This window comes from Panthera leo, chromosome C1, assembly GCF_018350215.1.
Source record: "Panthera leo isolate Ple1 chromosome C1, P.leo_Ple1_pat1.1, whole genome shotgun sequence".
Classification (NCBI taxonomy): domain Eukaryota; kingdom Metazoa; phylum Chordata; class Mammalia; order Carnivora; family Felidae; genus Panthera; species Panthera leo.
The window spans coordinates 185,209,216-185,231,613 of NC_056686.1; the positions used below are offsets into that span (position 1 = coordinate 185,209,216).

Sequence of the window (22,398 nt, forward strand, 5' to 3'; positions counted from 1 at the left end):
AACAGGGATATATAAATGGTAAGGGTAGTGGTTCAGTGTATTTAGCATTGGGTTGAAAAGCAACTATTTTTTGTTTTCTCATATTCCATAGAAAGGGTACAATTTCAGTCTTCTCTTTTGGACAGAGTGTATATAGGTTTTGATAGAGGGGAACTAGCGGGCCAGTCTGGTGCCCTGGTTACCCCAAATACAAGACTCTGCATGAAGAAGTGGTAAAATAAGTAACAGACATTGGGGAAGTCACCTGGTTAAAGAGTTGGGATATATGGGGTTCGATATGGGAAGATGTGGAGGGCTTCAGTGCTCATGATGGGACCTTGGCTCTGAGAATGACCAACACATTGCAGGTTTGGTAATACGAGGAGAGGAGGATTAGGAGTGAATTGGAGTGTGTGTAAAGTGACATGACTAGAACAACATTTGACAAAGCTGGGTTTAATGGTGGCGTTTAAAGTGATAACCCAGTCCTAGGTGTTGAAAACTAGGGAATGAATTAGTAAAGATTCACTGCAACCAAGAAGGGAAAAACAGAATGAGAGGACATTTATTCCTCTTTTTTCCACGTCTTTCCTGAACATTTACTTATCAAAGGCATTCTCCTAAGTATTTTGGAAAAGAGAAAGAAGTGTAATTTATCAGAGATAGGCTTGTTAGAGGGAAGGGATTCTTTTTGTAATTCATTAAATCTATTAATCTTGTACATTTGAAATGCTTTAAAGGACTTTACTAATTTTCCCATTACAGCATATTTCAGGTGACAGATTTCTATTTTTCATTACAGTTAGAAATTGAAAGAAAATTTACTAAGATAGTAAATATGACCTGTAGAATTTTTAGCATATCATAAAATGGTCAAAATGAGTTTTTATTATGTGTGATTGCATTAGAATAAACCCAAGGGCATTAAAATCATATTAATTCTCTCTTTTTTATCCATCTTAATACAATTAACCTGAAATCAGAATGTATAAAAGGAGATTTAGTAATTTTTAAGTTGTTCTCTAATTAGCTCTAAGGCTTTATTTGAACTTTGCTCTTTCTATATTGTAATTGTTTATTGTCCTCTGAAGACAAGTACCTTAGCTATGAATTTGGTCACCAGAGCACTGATCACATCTGGCTATCCCCACGGCCAGAAACTGTGACCTGGCATGAGTTTCCAATCCATCCTAGGGGAACAGGTATTCGTGAAAAACAACACGAAAAACAAATGACCCTGTGGACATAGCCCTGAGAGTTTGCGTCCTTCGTAGTAATGCTGCATTTGGGCCTTAGCCTGCCACCCACTCCCCTCCAGAGCTGCCCCCATCCTGTAAGGTGGCAGTGTCCGAGATGGAGGTTAGGGAAAGTGGACATATAAGGGCAATTTGTCTTTGGAAGGTTGTGTTTCAAGGGCCAGCTCCCTCGCTGGCTTGATGCATGACCGTGACCTCTTAAGGCTTAGTTTCTCATCTGTAGAATGAGGATTATAGGAAAGCAACCACACAGGCTATGGAGGAATCTAGTGAGATTATTTCTCTATTTCTATTTATTTTGTGTGTGCCAAGCACTGTTTTAATCACTTTTACAAATATGAACTCGTTTCATCCTCATTGCCACCCAGTGAGGTACTTATTATTATTATCCTCATTTTACCGATGAGGAAACAGAGGCATAGAGACGTGGAGTAATCTGCCCAAATCCCAAAACTAGTAAGAGGCAGAATTGAGTTTCAAACTTGGTAAATTGTAATTATTTGTTTTCTAGCATAAGAAGATAAGGAAGAAGCTGAATAGCAGAAAATAGGCAGTTTCCTCTCTGCAATCAGTTAAGGGCCCAAGATGCTATGCACGTTGTAAAAAGCACCATAATTCATGCACATGCCTCTGCCACTCTGCCACAGGGCCAGCTGGGGGTGGGGGTGGGGCTCCCTGGTGACTTTGCCTGTGGGTGGTTACTGACATGGTGGGGACCAAGACAGGCCTGACCCTAAAGAGAAACAGCACCTTTCTGACAACATGTTGAACTTACAGGCTGGGTTTTTAAAAATCAAACCAGCAAACATAGGTATCGTATATAGGATTAACTTGCCTGCAGGCAAAACAGATGTAACAGTTAAGAAAGCCTTGCCCATTCTGCCCTCCAGCCCCCCACCCATGGTTATCCCCACCCTCATACGCCTCACATTAGCTTTTCACTGGTAAAGACTGAATGTTCACCATGAGAACTTCATTCCTCTGAGCAAGAGCATGACCCCTCGTAAAATGTATGTACATGTGGACATGGTAGTACATTATTCATTTAGTGCAGAATTAGCCAACAGATGCTTCCAGTTAAGTCTGGAACCAAGAACAGGTTTTATTTATTTATTTTTTTAAGTTTGTTTATTTATTTTGACACAGAGAGAGAGAATCCCAAGCAGGCTCCATGCCATCAGCCCAGAGCCAGACGTGGGACTCGATCTCAGAAACTGGGAGATCATGACCTGAGCCGAAATCAAGAGTCTGGCATTTAACTGACTGAGCCACCCAGGCACCCCTAAAACCAGGAACAGGTTTTAGAAGGGGGAGGGGAGAGAGCAAGCCTCAGGGTATAGTGCCAGGAATGTTTGCTAATTGATTCATATGCTGCACGAGTGTCACAGGAAGATTAGAAGCCTTTAGCAGATGACCATACCCAGAAACTGACCTTTGGAATGATGACTGGAGTCCCAGCCTGTACTGTCTCTTAGCCTCTGGGGCAGTCAGTGTAAAGGTTGCAAGTTCAGTCTTACAGTTACGCCTTCCCTAAGATAAGAAGAATGAAGAACTGGGCATTCACTAACAGGGACCCAAAGGCAAAAGCACTGGCCAGTTTTACAGAAAGGGAACAAGCCGTTTCTCAGAGGGTGAGTCCTTCTGAGCCTCAGGTGGCTGAGGCCACCAGCCTACTGCTGGTTACTCAGCCACACCCGGGATCCGGCTACCTACCCTGTTTCTGACTCCACCTGCGTCACTACTGCGATGACGTACTGGTCATGGTAAAAACGTGTTGATAAAGGTGGGCCAGTTGGGGAACAGGGCTTATCTGCGTGTTGACAAAGCCAGAAACTTGGGCTTTGCGCTGGGAGCTGATTTAGAACACACCGGGAAGCCTTAAAAAGTGAGTTGAGGTTGATTTTGTCGGAAAGTCCCAGGAGTAATTATGTCCAGGAGTTTGGGGGTGGGGTGGGGTTGGTGTCATTGTGTTAGAGGGGCTGGCTGCTGGTGGGTTCTCTCCTGCTGGATAGTGAGGCACTGCCTCAGTTTCCTAGTATTCCTTTCCCACCAAATGCCAGTACATGTAAGGTAGACATCTTCTACTGTCTTTACTCAGTCAGTGCCAGTGCCATTTCAAGACAGTAGGAAAAACCTTTCTCTGCCCCTCTGAGAAAATCATTAAATGTTTCCTAAAAGAGTTCTGACTTAATGAATTAGGAATATTGTGAGCTCCTTGGAACAGAGGTTTCTGAAACCAGACTCTGCACTGAAAAGATGATGGTTTCTCTACCGGTGTTTATTCCGTGACAAATAAGCCAGCTTCCCGAGTTGGCTTTGAACGTGTAGCCTTTCTTTGCCAAGTTTAGTTAGGACTTCTCTTTGCCATTCTGGAGTTATATTGCAGAACCATAATGCATGTTTTCTTGGGAGATGAATATCTATGTTTTCCTTATAAAGTTGCTATAAAAAGTTTTAAGAAAGTATACAGCCCCTGCTGACTGCACACATGCCTCCAGCCCTCCGCTATGCCTGGTCTCTGCCAGGAGACTTGCAGGCTGGGCAGACCACAGTCCTGATTCTGAGCCCTGCCCAGAACCTTAAGCCAGCTCAATTCCAACTCTGATTTCCTGAGTCCATACTCTGATTTCCTTCACCACCTCCTCATCTGGCTCTTGTCTGTGTTTTTGTGTATACATCTGTCTCCATCCAGTAATAGAAGGAATCAGGAGGTCCAAGCTGAGAGCTCAGCTCAGGCACTTATTAGCAGTGTGACTTGAGTAAGTAGCTTACTCTCTGTCACTCCGTTTCTTTTTTTTAATAAAATGAGGATAGTGTACTCCATAGAGTTATTATGAGAATTAAATGGGTTAATATATGAAAAGTGCTTAGTGCTGTATCGGGTACACAGTAAGAATTCAGTAAGTGTTACTTTGTAACCACTGACAGCATTCCCCATAGAGCCAGGTACATCCAAGGTGTTTAGTGAATGTTTGTCAGATAATAAGAAAAAGCATTGCCCTCTCTGTAGGGATTGCCCATGGCTAGTTGAAGAACTGGGAGCAAGGGAAGAGAGGGAAAGCGTGTTCTTTTTCAGCATTTGGGGAGTCTGTGTAAGGCAGTTGGTGCTCCAGGTGTGCGAAGAACTTGCTTGGTTTTTTGTCCATACCCCTCTGGGATTAGAGATTCGTTAAATGGGCAGTAGGGGTATGGGGGGCAAACTAGCGTAATCTGCAGAAAGAGAAACTATTATGGCGTGCTTGGAGAGGATAGATTTTCTTCTTCTGAACCTCATAATGCCAGTCACTTCACCTTTCCTGAGGCTTCTCTGAGGACGGGCATGTTTTAAAGACTTGAGCTGACATCACTGCATCTTGAAACATAATTGAACTGCTGGTACAAGTAGGTACTCGCACCAGGCCCGGGTCACCCATATCTCTATGGAAACACGTGTTTGCTTGAAAGCCCCTCGATCAGAAGCAGAGCCTTCCAGGAGCCAGCGTTGGGTCACTTTTAGAAAAAGGCATTTATTTATATTCTCAAGCTGTCAAAGACCTATGAAATGAAATCATTTCAAATTAAATAGGAAAATCTTGCCACAGCTGAATGCTAATAAAGCCTGCCACACACCCACCCCGTGTGCTTGCAGTGCCTGAGATCTGCCGCATTCAGTTTAGCTGGCCTTTGCTCTTTTGCTTCCATTTACACTCTGCTGGCGTGGAGAGGTGGTTTGGCACTTTATGCAAAAATGGTTAATCTTCATTCATACACCTTTGCCAGTACTAAAATGGAAAAATTCAAAGCTGGGCCGGCCATAAAGTGTGCTTTGTGCTCTTCTCTGCTGGCTCTGGGTGTGCAGCATATACAAGGGCGCACAATTGGGATGACTCTGCCCTCCTACCCCCGCTGTGGGGCTGTTGAGTGAAGACGTTCTCCCATAGAGGTCTGAAACTTGCATCAGCACATCTTGCCCTAGATGCGCTCAAGTGATATTCTAAGTGATTGGAAGCTTTTATCTGCCTCTGGAAGCAGGCCTTTTCAAATAAGTATTGACTGTTAATGACCTGTTTAAATAAAACATTCAATTTTCTTTCTTCCCCCCACAAAGAACTTCGTAGGCAGCGACATTTCTAAACCAAAGTCTAACCCTGCCTTTCAAAAGAGGCAGAGCCTGGGCTTTTAAATGTGAAATTTTTTCTGACATTTGCCCTTAAAATGCTTTTCAGCAAAGTTGTTCTAACAGTGAGTTTAGTACATTGAAGTGTCTTTGAATAAAAATGCAACCTTGAGGGGTTTTTTTCCCCCTCCGAATTAGCAAAATTAAACAAAAAAAGTCTAGGTAAGTATCTTTATATGAAATTCATATTTTAATCACCATTCTCTGTTTCATTGTTTATGTGTCCTCATTCCTAATAATTAAAGCAGCTTTCCTCTAAGGAACAAGGCACTGCACAAGAACTTTTATTAAACTGTGGGAATTAAACCACAGAAGAAAGAGCTAAAGCACTTGGAATATAAGAGACCTCAGTAATTACAGCACCAGATAAGGGGCAGCAAAGGACTGAGGGAAAGGGAAGAGGGCACAAAACAGAAGAGAGGGCTCAGGCAACAGGAAAGTCAAGCAACAGAGAACCTATGTAACGTTAAATTTAAGCGAAGCCCTAGTTTCATAGAAGGAACACTATTTCCCTCTTCAGCTGGCATGCAAGTACCCCTGGTCATGCTTGGGGGACTGGACAGTTAGTCCGTGACCAGTTTAAAGGTGATCTTTACAGGAAGACAGCCTAGTACATTGGAGACAGCCCCCATGCTTTTTTTTTTTTTTTTTCAGGTGGATTTTTAGCTTTCTGCTGCCTTGGCTGCTAAGTGCTCCCTTCATTCCCAGGACCCTTACACACTTGCAAGGTCTGAGAGCTGAAAAGGGCCACAGAGGTCCTACTCGGAAGGGTAGAGAATATGCCACCCCAAAATGTGATTGTAGGAGTTCAGGACGTGCTACCAAAATATGCCACCTTGACCTATTGATTATTGTGAGCTCTCGGCATTTGAAAAACAGCAAAGGCAGGGAGAGGCTTTCTGAGGCTCTCTGAACTTCCCTCTGGCAGTTTTATCAACCAAGTTAGACTGTTGACTCCTGTCATGCCTAAACACATTGGTTATAAACTATCAGATCTCTCGTCTTTCCTCAAAATCATTTGCTGTCCTCTGAGAGGCCTATCCCCCCCCCCTTCCCTGTTAACATGGTATTTAATTCTGAATTCTAAGCCACGGTGAGAGCGCCTCACTTTCCCCTGCGTACCTCCCTTCTATACGTGAGTGCACATGTTAATAAACTTCTGTTTGTTTTTCCCTTGTTAATCTGTCTTTTATTATAGAGGGGTCTCAGGTAAGAACTCAGAAGGGCATAGGTAAAATTATTTCACTTCCCTTATAACTCCAGCCTCTTGTTCTACAGCTGGAGACCTGAGGCCCTCATGCTATATACTGTGATGATCTAGAACCTTTCTTCAGATGTCCATAAGGATGTGGTGCCCCATATAGACAGACCTATTGAAAACTTACCTGTCATGCTATATACTGTGATGATCTAGAACCTTTCTTCAGATGTCCATAAGGATGTGGTGCCCCATATAGACAGACCTATTGAAAACTTACCTGACCTGTTTCTCATTCTCTCAGAGCACTGCTCTCTGCTGAGGGCCAGTTGACAGCAGTGCAGTAAAATAAATTAATCTGTTACAGTGCACCTTCTTCCAGAGGTAATAGCGTGCTGTAATAAACCGAGTAAAAATGCAGATGTCTGTTAAGTTTATACAGGTTAGGAACTGGCACTCTGGGAGACCGTTGGACACTCTGTTTTGACTGAGAAGCTTTTTGCTGCTTCCACCAATCACATCAAGGGATTGACTTCCAACTCACAAGATCTGTCCTGATTCTTCTCTCTGAGGCAGCCGTGAGAAAATGTCTCAGGAGCTACCCACATGATCACAACACTGTCTAGGCTGTACCGAAGTCACATACATAGACACTGTAACTACTTTAATTTAGAAAGAAGAAGCAGTTAAAACATTAGGCCCTGGAATGTCATGGAGCCCCTGGGCAGCATTGGAGAGCCAAGGAAACACTTTGTTGGCTCAGGGCCCGCTAAATGCAGCTTTCTACACTCTCGTCTGAGGTAGGAAGCCGCAGGAAAACAGCCATCTCTTTATAACAAGTATATTCCTGTCCATTCCTGTGTGAGTTTAGCAGTTTTGCTCTGCAGTTTGTATGCCCTGCATAGATAACAAGGCATATATCACATGCCTGCCTGGCCTGAGAAGCCAAAGCCTGGGATGGGTTCCATTCTCCTTGCAGAATCCTTGCTGCAGTTCATATACACTGAGCCCCATAACTTGTTTATGATGATTTTGAGGTGCTCTAAGTGGACTCCAGAGTCAGTGCCTGGGTTTGAATCCTGGCCCTGCCACTCTGGCTTAATTACTGAATTCCTAGGCCTCAGCTTTCACATGTGTGAAATGGGGGGATAATCATCATTTTTACTTTATAGGGGGAGCATTAACTGAAAAAAATGTGTTGAGTACTTAGCGTGCCCCGCGTTATAACTACCCCATAAGTGTGTTAATTATTATTAATAGTATGTTGGTGGAAAGATCATTCTTTAATGTAATTTGTGGGAAACTGGGCCACATTTATCTCTCTAGGCTTCTATAAGAATCTGTTTGTTGTGTGTAGTGATTGAGATCAAGGAAGAGGCCCTTTCTTAATATTCCCAGGATGGAGACTCTGGAGTAGTGGCTCTCAGAGCTTAGTTTGTGTGCATCTGAATGCCCTGCTGTGGGGATTGGGGGGGGGGGGGGAGTGGGGGGGGGTAGGGGCGGGGGTGGGGAAGGCTAAATGTTGATTGCTGTGCGCCTGCCCCAGAGCTTCTGATTCATTCTGTCTATAGCGAGAGACAGAGAATTTGCATTTCTACCAAGTTCCTAGGTGCCGCTGATACTGCTCTTCTGGGAATCAAACTTTCAGCACAGCTGCTCCAGGACTGCACTTTCCAGTAGGGATATAATGTAAGCCGCATAGGCCATTTACAATTCTCCAGTAGTCACCTTTAAAAAGGTATAAAGAGGGGCATCTGGGTGGCTCAGTCGGTTAAGAATCCAACTCTTAGTTTCGGCTCAGGTCATGATCTCACAGTGTGTGAGTTCGAGCCCTACATCGGGCTCGGTGCTGACAGCGCAGAGCCTGCTTGGGATTCTCTCTCTCTCTCCCTCTCTCTCTGCCCCTCCCCCACTCACTCTCTCGCAAAAATAAATAAATAAAACTTAAAAAATATTGTAAAAAAATTTTTTTAAATGGTAAAAAGAAATGGGTAAAATTAATTTTTATGTTGCATTTGATGTAACCCAGTATGTCCAATATTATCGTTTCAACACGTAATAGGTATAAAAAGTATTGAGACAGTTTACATTACTTTTTTGTAGTAAGTCTTTGAAATCTGGGATATATTTTATAGCCCCAGCACATTCCAGTGCAGTCTAGCCACAGTCAAATCTGGCTTTGCATGAAAATGACCTGGGGGGGTTGCTTTTTTTAGGCCTCAAACCCCCCATACCACTTGGCATTGGGGCCCAGGAATCTCTGTTTCTAAAAGCTCTCCAGGTGATTCTCATGATCAGCCAGAAAGCCAGTCGATCCCCATCTTCTATCAACTTGCTCATTTACCTACTCTGCACCTTATTGTCAGGATGTCTGACACTTAACCTATCCCCTTGAGCTATATTATGATGATTTATGAAATACTCTGTGAACAGCTCTAATTATGCATTGTGACCTTTATACTTTTATAGATCATGGGAGAACTTTGCATAAATGATCTTGAAAAAAATTGTTAAAATCGTTATTTAAAAATTTTTCTTACGTATCACCTCTGGTTCCCTGAATTCAATTCAAGAAAAGTGATGTAATACCTGGGAAAAAGAAAGTGACTCTAAGAGCAGTAATAGGTTTTAGAGAAACAAAAGTGAAACTTTATTACTGTCTACCCAGTAAAACATGAGGGAAACGGAGTCAGAAAGCAATTTGGCATTTCAATAACTTGTTTTCACTTTTTATGTTGAATATGATTGTGTGAGCATTATAGATACATATATTTTTTAAACTCAGAGTTTGGTAGTTGATTAGATTGTCACATATATTAAATTTCACTGAATTGTATTAATTAGAAATGCTGAAACATATTTGCTATTCAGGTTTATTTTTCATAAAGAATATTTATCTTTGTTATCAACTAATAGATTTTTCTGACTGTCATTAATGTATATTAAGTAAGATCTTGCATAATGAATAGTACAGTTTGATATAACTTTGTACATGAAGTGATTGGTAACCATATTTGTGGGTTATTAATTTTACACTGGAGAAGTATATAGATGATATATTGGTGGTAAATTGTGGAATTCTTTTCTTTGGGGTTGATATCTTTTCCTAATAAGTTTTGACTTTGGAATATATATATATATATATATATATATATATATGGCACTATTTGTATATGTAATATATAACTAATATAATATATAATATATAACTATTTGTTACATATTTCTCTGGGATGTATATAAAACTTAGATGGTATCTATGTATGTTTGTAATGTTATTACTAAAAGCTAAAGTACAACTTTAAGGAAAAAAATTTCAAGCAACATCTAAGCTATTGAAATGTACATCAATATCAAGAATTTCTGGTTATTTTAATTTTATATTGATTGATATGTATGGAACATGTATTTACGGATTTGAATGATTAGGCTTTAGTAACTAGTCAGTTCTGAGAACACTCTTAAGTGATAGTAGGAATTAGAAACCAGGATTTAAAAGCTCTTTTGATCAAAGTAAGTTAGGATATGGTCATCAGTTGTGTCCAGTAGTGATAAGCTACCAAGTGTGTCACCACGTGTGATGTGAGGTGTGTTGCTCCCAAACACCTATCACTCACAGCATTAAACGATTCTCAGATTAACTCAGGGGTCTGCAACTATAAGGGCTGGGATTTCAAGTTGTCAGTCTCTGGGCTTGTTTTGTTACTTTGGAGGAGATGACAATATGTGTAGTGGAGGAAAAGATCTTAACTATCTAAGTGAAACAATTAAGATTCGGATCAAATTGATCTGACTGTCCAGAAAGAGTTCGTAGCAAAACACAGAATCCCAACAGAATAGAGGCACAGCATAGTATCATTTTCAGAGCGGAGAGGGAGTCGGCTCTGGAAGGGTAATGGGCATATGATGCCATGCCAGTGTGAGGTGTGCTTCACAATAATCCAGAGGTAGTGCCAAACCGAGGGTGTGGACATTTAACAAGGACCTTCAGCACACTGATAATCAACCTTGCCCTAATGTTTGTCCTTATCAATAGAACTGTTTGACTGTCTAGCCATTTAAACTCTTAATTCTTTAAGTTTTATTTAGATTAAAATCCTCCATCTAGTTTCCATAACCGGAATTGTAGCTGATTCCCCAATCTCTCTGTTATACACCAGCCAGCAGAAAGCCTTGATGTAGAGAGAGCATTGCAATCCACCTGGAAGGGAGAGCATAGAGGCAGTGCTCCACACAGGTGAAAAAAATTAAGGGAGTAAAATGAGCAAAGAACGGTCCCTGTAATTATCTTCTCTTTCCGTCTGAGAAACCTGTAATAGCCCCATTCCACCCTCGGAACCAGCTTTTCCTTCCACACACACACACAGCTTTTCCTTCCCTTTTGTGTGTGTGTTACACACACAAAAATGTTGTAATTAATCTTACTGGCACCACTACCAAAGAAGAGTCTTCTTGAGTTAGACTTTGAGGTCAAAGAGAAAGGGAATTGCCAAAGAAATATGTGTGTGTGTGTGTGTGTGTGTGTGTGTGTGTGTGTGTGTGTGTATTTCATCTACAAATACAGATCACCATTCTGTTTTGCCACTTCCTCAGATCTCAGAAATTTTCTGTCCTCAATGAAATTCTTCCCTGATTCTCTGTGGATTATAACACTCCAGCTTTAGAAAATGCTTCACACCCAAATCCTAGACATCAAAGCAAAACAAAAACACAACACTTTTTTCTATCAGATTTCACACATCTATAATGGCAAGATTAGATGTGTCCAGAAGATTTAGCTAGTCTAGTCTAATGAAAGGAATTGTGGCTCACAGATCTATCCTAACAAATAGTACCAAATCCAGCTGTCACCTTTGATCCTTCATAGTTCCATAGGTATAATATATATATTCCCCTCCCTCCCCCATCCTTGTTCCCTCTTACAATGTCTCTCTCTTACATACACATACAGGCAGGCATACAATGTCCCACGCAGAAAAATCCATATATGTACTGTTCATGTTTACATGCCTAAACTCCCATTTGAATAAGAAAATCAACCATCCAGATGTTTTCAAATATGATTGTAGACCATTTTGCAGGTGTTGTGATGACTGATCAAAGGTTCCACTTTCATCTATGGCTTATCAACAAAAACTCCTGATTATTTGTCCTTGTACCTCACATGCCATCTGTCTTCACTGTTATAGATCATCAGAAAATAATCCCGTTCTCTTTTCCTAGCAACTCTTAGGAGCAGGAATAAATGAGAATGAAATTCAGGTATTGTTTGCCAGCTATTCGCTTTCTCCCATATGCCAAGTCAGAGAATACAGAATTTACCATTTGCAGGGTGGGGGGTGGAGGCAGGACACCTGGGTGTCTCAGTCGGTTGAGCATCCAACTCATGATTTCGGCTCAGTTCATGTATGATCTCATGGTTTCTGAGTTTGAGCCCTGCATTGGACTCTGTGCTGACAGCACAGAGCCTGCTTAGGGTTCTCTCTCTCTCTTTCTCTCTGCCTCTCTCTCTCTCAAAATAAATAAATAAATATTAAAAAAAGAATTTACCATTTGGGACAGTTACTTAACTGGGAGTATTCAATGGGACAGACACTCTTTGCAGAGCATTTGGGAAGGAGCTGTCTTACTGGGAATTGAGTACGCAGGGTCTAGCCTGTTAGTGTGCCCAAATGCATGTGTTAGTGGCATTAGCATTTGGAAACTTACAAGAATGAAATCCTATTGTTTATAATGTCTGATAATGCATAATAATATATGTGGATTCCTATTTGAAGGGTAATAAAGTTTACATATTGCTAAGCTTTCATCCTGAATCAACAAAATGTAATAGATCTGAATTTATGTTTTATTTAAGACCTAGGTTTAAAAGAAAATGATGAGGAGAAATCAGAGAATTTTTGGAAGTTATCCCTGAAATGTATCAACTCTAGATGCACTCATTGTAGCATAAGTCAAAAAGAATATAAGAAAGAGTTTCAGGGGTTTTTGATTGACAAAAAGTGTAAAACATGTAAAGAGGAAGTATATCGATACCTTGGCCTGTCCTGCTGCTAATTTTTGAACCAATCTGTTTGGCCATTTAAGTCATTTATGTTCTATTTCAAAAAGAGATTGAAACTATTAAAGACTTAAGATCTGTCTTCCATAATAATCATGAAAGGTTTAGACCAGATGAGAAGAAAGAAAACACCACTGCTTCTTATTAAGAATACAGATCTTCTCTGAGTGGGTCACTTCACAAAAAAGATTAGACACCAGCAGTAGAAAGCCTAAAGAATTTAGGGAAACAGAAAGATTATGGGCAATTTTAAGACTCCATTTGATAGAGATCATGAATTTATGGTCATTAAAATTATGGTGAAGTGTTATATATGCATTGATCTGGAAGGCTGTTCATATATTGATAAGTGAAAAAGCCAGTTTAAAAACTGTTATGTACAGTGTTTATGTTTAAATCTGGAATCATTTCTCCTGTTTCTTCCTCGAGTGCTTTGGTATAGTTATGTATATGCAGGAAAGACTCAATAAATGTTTGTTAAATTAACTAGCGGCTAATAAAAGCTTTGGGACAGCAAGGATTGGGATGACAATGCTTAGTTAAAATAGGTATGCTTTTCCTCCTCTCACTATTTTTGACTACCTTTCTTTTACTTAATAAAAAAACACAGTTTGGGTACACACCCATCTATCTTTGTCATTTTTCGTGTCCATATAGTATGAATAAAAGATTTTACATTGTCTTCTAGAGTTATAATATGCTTTTAGAACATATCTAAGACAAATGCTTAGCTTGAAAGCATTTTTACATTCTAAAATGGTATTTATGATTATGGCTGAACGAGAGCATTTCAGCATGGGAGAGAGCATTAAAATAACACATTGAGAAATCAATTTTAAAACTTTAGACTTAATCTTTTCTTCCTTCTTTACAGGGCTTATTCCACTAGAAGCAAGATGGCTGAACTCAATACTCATGTGAATGTCAAGGAAAAGGTACGATATATTTCTGTATTGGCTTATAGAAACTTCACAAAATGGATAATGTAGTCTCCAGCTAGTAAAAATTCAATTGCAGTGGAAGAAGAGAAAAGTGGTTTTGGGGGATACATAGTAAGTTTGACATGCTAGCAAACCATTCAACAGGGGCACCTGGATGGCTCAGTCGGTTGAGCATCTGACTTCGGCTCAGGTCATGATCTCACAGTTCGTGAGTTCGAGGCCCACATTGGGCTACGTGCTGACAGCTCAGAGCCTGGAACCTGCTTCAGATTCTGTGTCTCCATCTCCCTGCCCCTCCCCCATTCGCTCTCTGTCTCTCAAAAATAAATTTAAAAAATATTTTTAAAAAAACATTCAACAGAAAGAATCATAAGGAACATTTACTAAATGTGTGTTAACGCATATTACATTCATTTTCTCATTTAATTTTGACCATAACCCCGTGAAGTTAATACTGTTGTTATTAACAGAGGGGAGAACAGAGACACAGAAAAGTTAAGCATTAGCCTCAATTTACATAGCTAGTAAGCTACAAAGCTGGGATTTGAACCCGGGTAGTGCCATTCTACAGCTCATACTCTTAGCCACATTCTGGGTTACATCTGAGGGCTGGGGTATTATGTTACATCTCCAGAAATGGCCTCATACAGAGATGTCCATAGCATTACCTAGTGGTCCTGCTGGATAACCTATAAAGTTTCTTTCAGCTGGAAGTTCATGACTCTGAAAATCCCCCTTCTCGTTATTTGTTGGAGGCTGATTACATTTCAGAGCCCTTCCAAGTCTTGTCCACCTCTGTGAAGTTTCCTCCCCTTAGGGTCAAAACCCCTCACTTCCTATATATGCTACCTTGCACTGTTAGCTCCTCATGATCATGAACCATATGAGACCATGGTATGAGACCACGGAGATAAATTTGTCCAAGCCATTTATCTGGCACTGTAGAGACTGAGGCCCTAGAAGAGATATGTCCATGGTTGTACAGCAGAGTGAGAAGTCCTCTCCACCTTCCACAGGGCTACCTCCCACCTCCACTAGACCATAAACTACTTGAAGACCAGAGTTTGTCTTTTATCTCCTTGTATCCTCACAGTACCTAAAACATAGTGTGAAGGATGAGAGAAGTGGCACTAATGGAGTCTCCACGTTTTTTTCTTTCATTTGGCAAAGACGTGTTGGACTGCTACTTTGTGCCACTGTTCTGGATGCTGGGATAATGGCGCTGAACATGTAGAGGAGGTTCCTGCTCCCATGGAGCTTGCTCTTTAGGACAGAGAAACAGAGAGTCAATAGAGAACATATAATTTCAGATAGTGTAACGATGAGGGTGGCTGTGGGAGGGGGTACTTTAGATGGGGTTGGTCAGGGCAGCCCTCTCAGAGGAGGTGATTCTTGAGCTGAGATGAAGACAAGAAAGAAGCACCATGCAGAGACCTGAGGGCAGATTCCAGAGAGAAAGGCAAAAGCCCTGAGGTGGGCTCAATGGAATGTGTTTGAAGATCAAGTGCTCCCTGTTGCCAGAAAGTAATGGGCAAAGGGATGGGAAGGGGAGATAAGTGAGCACAGCAGGAACCAGTGTTGGTGGGATATTGGCTCTTCATCTGTGTTCCTGGACCTCCATAAGATCCACGGGTGGAATCCAGGGCTCCACAAACTTGCATGAGAAAAAACACATTTTCGTCTTCACTCACATCTAAATGAAATTTAGCATCTCCTTTGATTATGAATGCAGGGAAAGGAGAAAACCCACAGTTGCAGCAGGAGTATCTGTGACTTTCATAACTAGAAACCACAGATCTCTTCATATCAAATTACATTTGCTGCAGACAACCCTGAGATATTTGTTCCTCACTACTTCAACATTACGATAGCTATTGAAACGGCCGCCACATTGTGCGATTTGTTGTTAATAGTGTAGCACATATATTACTGTAGCATACGTTTTTTAAATTTTAACTTTATTTCAATATGAATGGTGGTTGCCTTTATACTTATATGTATTTTATTTCAAACATTCTAAGACCCCATAGGTTTCACCAGACCGCCAAAGGGAATCTGTGCCCCAAAAGGTTTAGAACCTGAGAGCCATGTAGGGCTTTATTCAAAGGACAAAAGTAACTGCTGAAAGCTTTTAAGCAGGAGCGTGACTTATGTGGTATTTTTTAGAGCTCACCCTAGCTCTGTCCACTACTGTGCTACCTATTTTACAGATCTTCATATTAAATAACATTCTGAGGACAAGGGGGCTTAAGGTGACGTGACTTGGTCGAAGTCAGACTCTCAGGAAATGTGGAGGAGCAGGGGTTCAGACTGTGCTGTGTCTGGTTCTAAAGCCTGTCCTCTTTCCACTACATTACTGCTTCCCACAGTTTTCCACCAAAATACCCTCAGGGCAGGAGAACAAACTTGTGACCCCAGGTCTCCGAGGACATGGTCAAAACCATTTTCCACAATACATAATTTGTTTGGAGTCTTCATGGGTTACCTTAGATATCAACGCAAATTTTTTAGCCATTGTATTCTGTAATATATTGCATATGTTATTTTAATACAAAATTGTTTTTACTTATTGAGTATTGAACAAACAATAGCAGAAAGACGTGCCCCTTTTATATCATGGCTTCACCTTCTTACTGACTCATAGTCTTAATCTTGGGTGAGACTATGTGTTTCCCTGTTTGAGAAGTTGGGTCTGGCACCAGAGTACCGACCAAAGGTTAGCCCTCTTCTGAATGCCTGTTGATGGATGGGTTGAACAGCTTCTAAAGTTGGGTTATGGGAAGGAAAAGCACTTTAAAGAATCAGAGTCATGGCAATTGATTCTTTGCAAAACATGGCTAGTTGGATAGAGCGATACTGTAGGCTCAGCCGAAAAAGTGTCTTATTCAAAACAGAGGTGACATCCAGCCAGTAAGGGAAAGAGGCCGATCTGTCAGCACCCCAACCACAGAGGTTCTGTGTGAATGCTCCCTGCATTGGCTTAGACGCCACACCAATCCACTTGTCATGATCAATGTCACATATGCACATGAAGATTAAAAGTAGATGGTGTTTTTGCTATTGCAGTTCAGTAACTTATCAAAACATTGGCATTGTTTTGAAAGAGGGTGATGTTTAAGTTGTAAATGTTATTAATCTGCATGACAATGAGAGTAAGTCCCCTCCAACTCAATTAGTACCTTCCGTCTTCCTATAGCAAAAGGTTAATAGATCTCTCAACTCAGTAAAATAAATCATAATAGACAACTGAAAATTCTGTGATCATTTATAATTTTACGTTGATTTATTTTAGTGCATTTATTTCCTTTAGTTATTAGCTTTTATGGCCTTTTTATGATTAGTTTGTTTCTCAATCTGTCACACAGGGCAATGACATTTTAGTTCTGAAAATTAAGAATAATAACAACTGTTTTGTCTTAAATTATAAGCTTTTAGAGACCTGAGAACAGGTGTATGCAGTATTTTTATACAATACCTAGTGGAGCACTGTGGGAAGTTAATACTTAATAAAATCCTTGTGATGAAATGAGTTCATCAGTTACCTCTAGTGGATCCACTGTTGGATGAATTGAAAAGGAGAAGGTACTTTTGAGGCAATCATTTCTGTCCTCAGGCAGCTTTTAGTCCAAAGGAGAAAATAACAGCTTAAGGTGTAATATCCAAGACAACTGAAATTTATAGTTGACACTCTCTGTGTCTATTTTATTTTAAAATATCTTTCTATTATTGGATTACAACTGTAATGATTTAAGTTGGAAATGCCATTGGACTTAAAGTTCAGTCTCCTTTTTTTTTTTTAATTAATTTAATTTTTAAATTTACATCCAAGTTAGCATAAAGTGCAACAATGATTTCAGGAGTAGATTCCTTAATGCCCCTTACCCATTAGCCCATCCCCCCTCCCACAACCCCTCCAGCAAGCCTCAGTTTGTTCTCCATATTTATGAGTCTCTTCTGTTTTGTCCCTCTCCTTGTTTTTATATTATTTTTGTTTCCCTTTCCTTATGTTCATGTGTTTTGTCTCTTAAAGTCCTCATATGAGTGAAGTCATATGATTTTTGTCCTTCTCTGGCTAATTTCACTTAGCATAATACCTTCTAGTTCCATCCACATAGTTGCAAATGGCAAGATTTCATTCTTTTTGATTGCCGAGTCATACTCCATTGTATATATATACCACATCTTCTTTATCCATTCATCCGTTGATGGACATTTGGGCTCTTTCCATACTTTGGCTATTGTTGATAGTGCTGCTATAAACGTTGGGGTACACATGTCCCTTCGAGACAGCACACCTGTATCCCTTGGATAAATACCTAGTAGTGCAATTGTTGGGTCATAGGGTAGTTCTCTTTTTAGTTTTTTGAGGAACCTCCATACTGTTTTCCAGAGTGGCTGCACCAGCTTGCGTTCCCATCAAAGTTCAGTCTCCTTAGTGTGACGTACATCCTCTGAGATCTGACCCTGTCTTCTTTTGCACCTTACTTATTGGCACTTCCCCACAGACCCCCTTCACTGCCACCATCCTGACCTCCAATGTTCCTTGCCTGTAGGCCTTAGCAAAAGTCGTTTCCATCTCCTCCTCAGACACCTGGCCCTCATTCACTTCCATTTCAGGAGCCCTTTCAGAGGAATATCTCCTCTCTCTTTCCTCCTGCCCTACCTGAATTCTTTGCCCTTCTCCTTTTAGCTTCAGCAGGGCTCTCTGCATTCTGCTCCAAAACCACTATGCAGATTGCAATGGTTAGCTCTGTTTTCTCGCCATGAGACTATGTGCTCCTTGGGGGCAGGGATTGGGCCCCTCTTATCTTCATATTCTTGGATTTGACACAGAGTTGACCCCCAAATACAGTTAGACAAATGAATGACTAATGAATGAATGAACATGCCTACTTGAATAGTTAAGTTCTTTAGAGACTACATTTCCCATTCATGATATTTTGCAAAATCTCAGGCCTTCTTGAAAACTGAAATATAGGCTAATGGAATTGTCATCTTATTTTAGTACTCTCTTTGCTATTAAATAAAGCAAGTTTTAAATTGCTTCTAAAAACAGAAAGTAGTGTTGCTTAGGTTGACTGACTACCTGTAGTTCTGCAAAAAAGCAGCATCTTCATAAGATGGTTGTCAAAGACAGGTGGCTTCAGGAAGGTGTCCTCGTAACAAATGAGGTCCTTTGGTGAGTAAAACTCGTCATATCCTGATGTACCAAAAAAAGAAAAAAAAAGAAATAAAAAAAAAGAAGAACCCAAGAACCCAAAGGAAGAAAAAAACAATCCCCATATCTCACTTTGTTAAGGAAAGATACCCAGAACAAAATTTTTACACTAATCAGGGAACGTATTATTTGGGATATAGTCACTTTTTACAACTCTTTTCTAAATGACATATTTTTTAGGAAGTTCAACACTAGAAACTCATGGATGAGTTAAGGATATAGGGCTCAGTTGTTACTATTATATTATTTCTCATACAAAACACTAGATTATCAAGCTAAATTGACTTATAAAATTTTATATGTAATTGTCAACTAAGAAAAAATTATTAGAACTGACATAGGCAAACTTTTTAGTCAGATATTTTCATGCATTATTATAAATCAGTTTAAATAGAATACAATTCTGCAGTACAATTTGGTGATGGAAAGCAGAGGGGATCCTTGCTTGTAAAATGGGGTTACAAAATATTTGCTGACTGTCCAGTTATGAACTGATATCTAATTCCAACAAAGAGTGATCCCTATGCAACTTTAGGGAACCATGTATGCTTGGGAAGTGATCTCGAGTAAGGTAAGGTTGTGGAGTTTGGAGACAGAGGCAGAGATTATTAGCCCCCCAGTTACTAACTGAGCAGTCTGGAACAAGTCACCTAACTTTTCTGGGCCTCAGTTTCCTAACCTGTAGATTGGACATGGTAATAATACCACTTAACAAAGTCAGCAAATACAAATTGAGCTTTATGAGCTCTGAATCATGTAAACTATAAAAGATCTTGGGGAGCTCATCTGTTTATTTTACAACTTAAAAAATGGAAGAGGAGCTCTAATTAGCATTTTTGTCTGGAACTCAAAATATAAACTCACATAGAATTGAGATTAGAAAAAATTAAATAAATAAAAATCCCAAATGAGAAAAAACATAAAACTGGACTTGACTTTTTCAAACTTTTATAGCTATTGCTAAGCTTCACAAAAAATAAGTGAGGCTAGAAAACAGAATGGTATGGAAATGGGGAATAGTTTAGTCTAGAATATACTTGTTGGGATATACCACTTATTGTAAATAGCTTTTAGAGCTGGTAAAGTTATAGAGATAAATTGGGTTGTAAACAGTAATCATAGAGAGTCATTAAAATGAAGAAGGAAGAATAGAAGAGCCTCTAGTCCACTGTGGGGACAGAAAGGGGTCATCTCAACATTTCTACAGATGACTGAGGTAGACTGTGTGTCCTAGAGTCTGTCCTCAACAGATGGGCAGATGTCTCATTTTATCTTTTTTTTCCCTGTAACTATCTTGATCTGTGTTTTCACAAAGTACTAAAATATAGTTCAAGGCTTTATGTGGAGTGGAGTATGATCAGAAAAACCCAAGCATTTGATTAAAGAAATTTTAGCAGGATCAGAGCATCTGTGAAATATTAACTTCATTTAACAGAGAACTCATTTCATAGGATGTGGAATAGTTTTAATGATACACTGTTGTGTTTGTTTTTTTTTAATTCCAGTGTAGTTAACATACAGTATTATATTAGTTTCAGGTGTATGATACACAGTTGTTTTTAAAGACCAAATCACGCAAGCTTTGAGGCAAATCTTAATTTCATAATTTTGTAGGAGTGTTTAAATCAGTTGAGCCCAGTCCTTGAATTCGAACAGCAAAAACACAAACCACACAAACAGCTTCCAAGTTTCACCACAGACAGGTTCTTGTCATCATTTTCTCATAGGAAAGGGTCATTAAATTTCCCTTTCAAAGGAAGGAGAAACATTGACAATAGTTATTGCCTAATGCTTATGTACAGAACTGCTGTTATTGTTGCTTGGCAACCAGAAGAGATCTGACAGGGAGTCTAAAGGAACTGAATGAATAAATGGAAATGTCAGCATCAGTTTCAGGGGATAAGAAGAAATTTACTATTGCAGGATTAGCATCACATTGCTTTTTCTAGGTTACATGATTGGAATTCACAGTGTTTCTGTTCGGCTTCTCCTGCCCCCCTGCTTCCAGCCTTTTGCTATAAAAGGAGCCCCTTTTGCACTATGGTTGAGAGGTATATGTAAGCAGAGATGGTTAATGCTAAAATATACAAGAACACACCAAAAATTAAGACTTTGGGCAGCAGGGAAGAAGTTAACCTCTGTTGGCAATCTCTTGGAATTTATGGGCGCTTCACCAATACTCTAGCTGTTTCTCACAATGATCCTTCATATTAAATTATCCAGTTGGTACAGATTTTTTTAAAAAATGACAAGGCTACAATGGTTTTCTCTCTTCTGACCTTGAGCACTAAAAATCTATCCAGATACGTTAGATTAGATGAGATGAGATTAGATGGATTCAGCACTTAAAAGTGTGCTGCTTGCGTTATTATTAAAGCTTCTCTTTCTCTGTACATCATTTCTCTACAACTTGATTACATGCTCCTTATAAACACAAATGGACTTTTAATTTAGTTGTGTACCCAATGACTCCTGTAATAGCAGTATCATAGACTTTATGCCCCTAAAATATTTGTTAACCAATATAGAGCTAAATAACTGAGCCAAGATTCTGTAATGGAGGTCCTCAGCCATGAGGAAGAAGGGAGGAAAGAGTGGACGATGTCTCCCTCATTTGGGGCAAGCATTAGAATGTCAGTGGGAAAAGACAGGAGTAATTAGAAAAAGCCTGTTTGTGTTTGTTTGAGTCCTCCAAGAGGTAGATGCCAGATGATTAGAGGAGCAAGAGATTTCTTAGAGGTAGGAGAAGGGAGGGAGTGCTTATAAAAAGAGAGAGGAAGCATGAGCAAGCAGAGAGAGTCTACACACTGCGTGCAGGTCTGGTGCAGGTCTGGTGTCTTTGAAAGAAGAGAGAGATGAAGGGAAAGTCGGGTAGGAAGAGTCTGAGCTTGGAGTGTGGTTTGAAGGATGTTTCCGCGGAAGGGGAGTCCTGAGGCCAAAGCTGTCAGCTGGAAGGGTCCTGTATCCCTTGGGAATGATCTTCCACCACCATCTACCATCACAATCACTGGCTGGGAGCATCCTGTGGGGAGCGTGGCTTGGGTTCAGCTCCACTTCCCGCAGAGAGAGATTTCCATGGTACCACAATATTTGAGCATATAGCAAACATTTATAGTAAAAAATGAAATTGAAATACCTATTTTGAAATTCAGTCGTATAAGAGAAAAGCATGAGATTTATATGTTCATTGAAAAGAATTAATAGAAAGTTTGAGAACCATTGTTAATTAGTAAATTAAAATGCAAACTCCAGAATCCTCCTTCCCTTAGCAAGCTGAGCCATACTGCCACTAGTATAGGGGTTCTTAACTTCTTGGACCAATGATGATTTGTGGGTCCCATTTTCTATTAAAAATGTAGTCTATTTCTAACATGTTCATTCTACTGAAAAAACTGTGTGTCCTTTGGTAGATTGTGTAACCTCTCTGGACTTCAGTTTCTTTATCTGCCAAATGAGAGAATTCATGTAGAGGATTTCCAAAACCCTCTCCAACTCTAACGTTGGGTGAATTCATGGTCCTTACCACCTTATAGGTGTCTTATAAGACTGGAAAAGGGGACTGCGTCGTGGATCAGAGACCATGGAGGCA

The 22,398-nt window shown here is 40.0% G+C and overlaps 1 protein-coding gene across 4 annotated transcripts in view; it reads left to right on the plus strand.

Moving 5' to 3' along the window:
- Nucleotides 1-22,398, plus strand: part of SPATS2L (spermatogenesis associated serine rich 2 like) — a 165,380-nt gene that overhangs the window by 68,570 nt on the left and 74,412 nt on the right. For all 4 annotated transcript variants that reach the window (XM_042949639.1, XM_042949637.1, XM_042949638.1 and 1 more), the window contains one exon: nt 13,525-13,585. In XM_042949639.1, the coding sequence (XP_042805573.1) occupies nt 13,547-13,585 (39 nt within the window). In that variant the 5' untranslated portion in view covers nt 13,525-13,546. The remainder of the gene's footprint in view (nt 1-13,524; nt 13,586-22,398) is intronic.